The sequence below is a fragment of the Bicyclus anynana genome, chromosome 8 (assembly GCF_947172395.1).
Source record: "Bicyclus anynana chromosome 8, ilBicAnyn1.1, whole genome shotgun sequence".
NCBI lineage: Eukaryota > Metazoa > Arthropoda > Insecta > Lepidoptera > Nymphalidae > Bicyclus > Bicyclus anynana.
Genome location: NC_069090.1, coordinates 15,414,615 through 15,420,312, shown reverse-complemented (window position 1 = coordinate 15,420,312; position 5,698 = coordinate 15,414,615). Strand labels below are relative to the sequence as shown.

Here is a 5,698-nt window from a genome sequence, read left to right as displayed (position 1 = left end):
AGCCTGCAGAAGGTAGCACATAGGTAGGATGTTATTTTTTGCTTTTTAGTTAAAGTTATTTTTTGAGTTGGAAGTCGGTTGAATTTTTTTTATTAAAATTTTTATTTTTTTATTTTTAGTGTTAGCATACCCACTGCGTGTGTACAGTCACAACCTATCTAAGTGAAAAGTTCTTATCAATACAAAATTATCAAGTCCAAACACAAGGTAGCTACTGTGAACCGTCGAGGAGTTCTCTTCACTGTGCTTCGTCTTCATCACCAAACTCTTAATACAGTCGCAATCCATCTAGGTGGAAAGTTCTCATCAATACAAATTTATCAAGTCCAAACACAAGGTAGCTACTGTGAACCGTCGAGGAGTTCTCTTCACTGTCCCTCGTCTTCATCATCAGACCCTTAATACAGTCACAATCCATGTAGGTGGTAAGTTCTCATCAATACAAATTTATCAAGTCCAAACACAAGGTAGCTACTGTGAACCGTCGAGGAGTTCTCTTCACTGTCCCTCGTCTTCATCACCAGACCCTTAATACAGTCACAACCCATATAGGTGGAAAGTACTCATCAATACAAATTAATCAAGCCCAAACAAAAGGTGACTGCTGTAAATCCTTGACGAGTTCTATCGTCTGTGTTTCGGCTCCATCATCAGACCAACTCCAAACCTTCATAAAGTTGTAGTGGTTTAAAATACCTTATGGAAACACTAACAAACGTACTAGCCGTCTCTACAACTTTCGAAAGTTCCCCTCAATTTCTCCAGGATGCCATCATCAGATCCTGACATGAAAAAAATGGGACCACCCTGGAAGTAAACCCTACAAAACAAAAAAACAATTTTCAAAATCGGTCCATAATTGACGGAATTATCGCTGGACATACATAAAAAAAAAAAAAAAAAAAAAAACATACATACAGCCGAACGTAGAACCTCCTCCTTTTTGGAAGTCGGTTAATAAAATACAAAGTGTCGCAAAAGAAGATTTAATTGCATACTAAGCGAAACAAAAACTCAGTGAAATATTTCCAAGGAGAACTTGTTTCTAAATGGTTGTCTTGCTTTATCATATCTGCCAATTTCTCGCCAATGACCATGCTGGCTGTGATAATATTGGCAGAGATTTGGTTAGGAATAGCACTGGCGTCTCCGATTCTGAGTCCCTTGACCCCCTTGACACGAAGTCTGGAGTCAAGGACTGACCCCATGGGGCATGTACCAGTGAAATGATAAGTGCTATCCATCATGTTCAGGATATAGCACTTCCAATATTCCATCGTGTTTCTTTTCAAACCTTTGCATCTTGGCAAATCGAAATGTATCAATTCACCGTTTACGCTTTTGAAAGTGCTCGATTCCGCTACCTTGATAAAGTCACGTATGTATGCGACAGTGTTGTTCAAATCTATTTCTTTCGAATAATATCCTGTGTAGAACTTTGGTGCGTCTTCAGGCTTTGAACTCCTTAACAAAACTCTTCCAGTTGATGCAGAGTTCACTAAATTCAATACTGTTAAGAGGACTTCCCTTCCCGTTCCGGCAGCTGCGAGCTGATTACTTACATTGTCATTCAAACCGAAGAATACAGACGTAAACTGCAACAGAGCTGCAGGGTTATTTCTGATTACAAAGTTCAGTGTCATATAATCAGGGCAACTCTTGGATTCGTTCAAAGCACTTATCCCAATAATAGTTGGCGATGGAAAGTCGGCCGGGTTCGGCGGTGGGGGTGTATCGTTGGTTTTTTCTAAGCCATGAACCAAAATAACAGCTGTACGATCTTGGAATGTCTGGCCTACCGGTGAATCATGAACTAATGGAACACCCACGCTTTTGAGGTGACTTTTTGGGCCCACTCCCGACAACATCAGGATCTTTGGTGTGTTCAAAGTGCCAGCCGATAGTATAGTCTCCTTCCGAGCGTATACTTTGATGATTTTGCCGTCTGGTGTACTGCATTCGACGCCAATAGCTCTTTTGTTGGCATCAAAAAGAACTTTTCTCACTGTTGTTTTTTTCATTAAGTGAAGATTGGAACGGTATTTAGCAGGTGCTAAGAAGCACTCTGCGCTATTTTGTCGAATACCATTTTTGGCTATGTAATACAAGGGCTGTCCGAATCCTATCGAATCATCGGTGGTAAGGTCTTCTTTAATAGGATGTCCGGTTTCCCGGAAAGCTTCCAAATATTTCAACGTCGCCTCTCTATTTTCTTTGGTAAGCACGATTGATCCCTCCGTTCCATGGAAGTATGAAGACTCAGAATTGAGTATATCTTGGTCTTCCAAACGCTCATGTCTCTTGAAGTACGGAAGAAGGTTCCACCAGCTCCAAGCCTCATCACCTGCGGCTTCTTCCCATAGTTTATATTCACAAGGGTGACCTCTCAGGTAGATGAAGTGGAGAAGGGTACTGGATCCCCCCAAAACCTTCCCGGTGGGTAAATTGACGTATTTGTTTCTGTGGTATTGGGCGGTGTAGCCGTCGTTCTCCGCTGTGTAGTTCCAGTCCATCTCAGTGTTCAGCAGGTACGGGAACAAACCAGCTAACTGTAATAAAATATCGCTTTTCATACTCATGATATCTATGCGGAATAAAACTGAAAATTCAAAACATGTGGGTATTAGGACAATAGGGTATACGATGTTTCTGGCATATTCCGAACCCAACGCACCTCTGTGTTGAGTGTCTGCGGGTCCCCGCCGGCCTCGATGAGCAGGACGCGCGTGTCGGAGTCCTCACTCAGTCGGTTCGCGATGAGACTGCCGGCGGTGCCAGCACCAATCACAACAAAATCATATTGGGCTTTATCTGGAAATTAATCGTATTTCACCTTTTTAGGGTTCCGTCATCATTATTAGCGTATATTAAAGGCAAGCAGTTCCTTTTTATAGGAATGGAGATATAAACTTACCACGCTTTTTCAGCGTATGTATTGGCTTAGACTAACGTGCTCTCCGAGGCACGGAGTAAGTGTTCCACAACTTCCAAATTCCAAGCAGCTGCTGAGAATCAGAATAGAGAAAAGAACGCCAATATTCCAGGCCCCGACCTAGAGTCCAAATCAGGACTTTATCAACCATGATCTATGAGGTCGTTTTGTTTGTTATATGCGTAAGATGTTTAATTAATCTAGATTACAATAATTCTAAAGAGCCATTGAATATGACCTCTGCCTCCGAATCCGGAGGGTGTGGGTTTGAATCCGGTCCGGGGCATGCACCTCCAACTTTTCAGTTGTGTGCATTTTAAGAACTTAAATATCACGTGTCTCAAATGGTGAAGGAAAAACAAAGTGAAGGAAACCTGCATGCCAGAGAATTTTCTTAATTCTCTGCGTGTGTGAGTCTGCCAATCCGCATTGGGCCAGCGTGGTGGACTATTGACCTAATCCCTCTCATTCTGAGGCGACTTGAGCTCAGCAGTGAGCTGAATATGGGTTGATAATGACGATGTTGACAATAATCCTTGTTACCAGAAACAGAGACGTGTGCTGGCCACTTGTGTAAAGACAGGCTTAACGCAGACAACGCCAGGAAGAGTCCCTTAGTGTAGCTGGCCGAGGCTATGGTTGCTGCGGCGTCCATGATTGTGCTGTAAAAATAGAACAATCATTTAATAGCCTATTTTAAAAAGGCACCACAGGGCAGGCCTACCTCCTTTTATGAGAAAGTAAGTATAATGAGAAATGTGATAGCCCAGATATGCCTTCCTGTGTGCCTAGTGGGAGTTTTCAATATGTTCATACTGTTACTATCACGTTGACGTTTACGCAAATTTATATGGAATTGAAACAGTTGTGCAGTAGTGCCACTAGATGGCGCTGTTTCAATTCCTTAGAAATTGCGTTTACGTTACGTGACGGTAACATTAATAAACTGCCACTAGGCCCTCTGATGTCTTCGATTCGGAGGGCGTAATTTCTAATCAAATCGTTTTTTTTTAATCTTTACAAGTCAGCCCTCCTTGACTACAATCTCACTATACATACAAATTGTACAAAATGCAAAATACCTTCCCCCAATGAATGACCCAAGACTTTACGGTTTTGAAAATATTTAAGTAATAAAAAAATTAAACTTTAAAGGTTGGTTTGCATCTACTTCACGTGCTGAATTGAGGTAAACCAACTGTCGATTGCCAATTTTCACTAAAAAGTTAGTATTTCATTCGTTCATTCGATTATTAAGTTTGAACAGGTTGCTGGCCAAAAAGCAACTTATTTAAACACCATTGTAATTGTCTCAGTAGATACAGCTTGAATTTTAAATTATACCTAACAATTTAAAGTAAAATGAAGCCATTTTTTTGTGTCTGTCTGGTCTGTCTGTCCGTGGTTTTGTTGAACAGTCATCACTCTGAAACTACTGAATGAACTCAAATGAAATCTGGCACGATTTAAGACCATAATTCGAAGAGGGTTATAGGATATTGTTTGTTAGGAAAATAAAATCAGTAGAGGGTGAAACCTTCGAGCCTAGACTAGATTGTAAATACTAAACATACCTACACATATTACTGTTTTCTAATTGCTTTCTACACTTCTGGTTACAACTTTTAAGTTTTTTTACTTTTCAGTTTTTATATTTTATGTAGTCGGGGTTTTTTTTTTTAATAGGGATGATGACTAGGTATGAATATATTGATTTTTATGATACATTCGGGTAAATAAGGTCAATGACCTTATAACTAATTTATACACAAAAAGCAAAGATTGACTGGATATTTGCAAAATAAATAAGATTATAAAATTTCAAAATCTATTAAAAATCTTTTATCGTACATACTGAGATGAAAATTCATACCGTTTTAGCTTCCTTACATTAAATGTGACATTTTTTAACATATGAACTACCTATAAACATAAACGCAGAAATTACAAAGATATTAGTGATATTAGTAACTTTGTTTAAACGCCCGTACAATTAGTTCCTACCATTTTGTATAGAGCGTTTTTCAGGGATCAGCGGCAGCGCCGCAAATCTGAACCTTTAAATACCTCTAGCTCCGAAAGTAATGATCGCAGATACCCTGTTACATTTACAAAATTGCTTTACTATATACAATTTAAAAAACTGTCATCATCCCTGTGACACAGTATACTTATTATTGTACTGTGCCTGTTATGTGTGCTTTCGTAGAAACTGTAATTAATATTCAACTACATAATTAATTAACAGAACTGTGACTACTACTGCCACCTAACGAGAACACTAAGTATTACTTACACATATACGACTCTGTCTATCATTCCGACTGCCCATACGATATGTTTCCTTGCGCCCGCGCGTACAAGTGCAACACAGTTCCGTAAGATGGCGCTGCTCACCAAAATGCCGTAATGATGTGTGGGTCCTCTCCGGCCCGCGGGGGACTTTGCTCCCCGGTTCTCTCTTTGAGGGGTTTGGTTGGTCTGTGGTTGAGGCCTTTCGGCCTAAGGGTTTGGGTTGCGTTAAATCCGGTGGCCCGGGCGGACTGCGATTCCTCGCTATCCTGCGTCGCGGCGGTGTCGGGTTCGGTGGAGATCGAAAGCTGAACTGTGATTGTAGAGGCGTTTGCTGTTGAATAGTAAAAGGATACAAACCTTATTATATTGTCTTTGGTTTTATAGTAAACTACTCTGTAGTAGTAAATTACTCTATGGATGTCTAAAGTTGTTGGAACGAAGATGGTGGATTAAAAATGTTGCGGTTAACTT

At 40.3% G+C, this 5,698-nt stretch overlaps 1 protein-coding gene across 1 annotated transcript; it reads right to left on the bottom strand.

The window, feature by feature from the left end:
* Window positions 1-973: 973 nt before the first annotated feature.
* Window positions 974-3,892, bottom strand: LOC112053157 (ecdysone oxidase-like). The gene is made up of 3 exons (XM_024092467.2): window positions 3,476-3,892; window positions 2,675-2,811; window positions 974-2,549 (listed from the first exon to the last, which is right to left on the bottom strand). The coding sequence occupies exons 1-3, from the start codon at window positions 3,585-3,587 to the stop codon at window positions 987-989; spliced, it is 1,812 nt and encodes a 603-aa protein (XP_023948235.2). The 5' UTR covers window positions 3,588-3,892; the 3' UTR covers window positions 974-986.
* Between the last annotated feature and the right edge of the window lie 1,806 nt (window positions 3,893-5,698).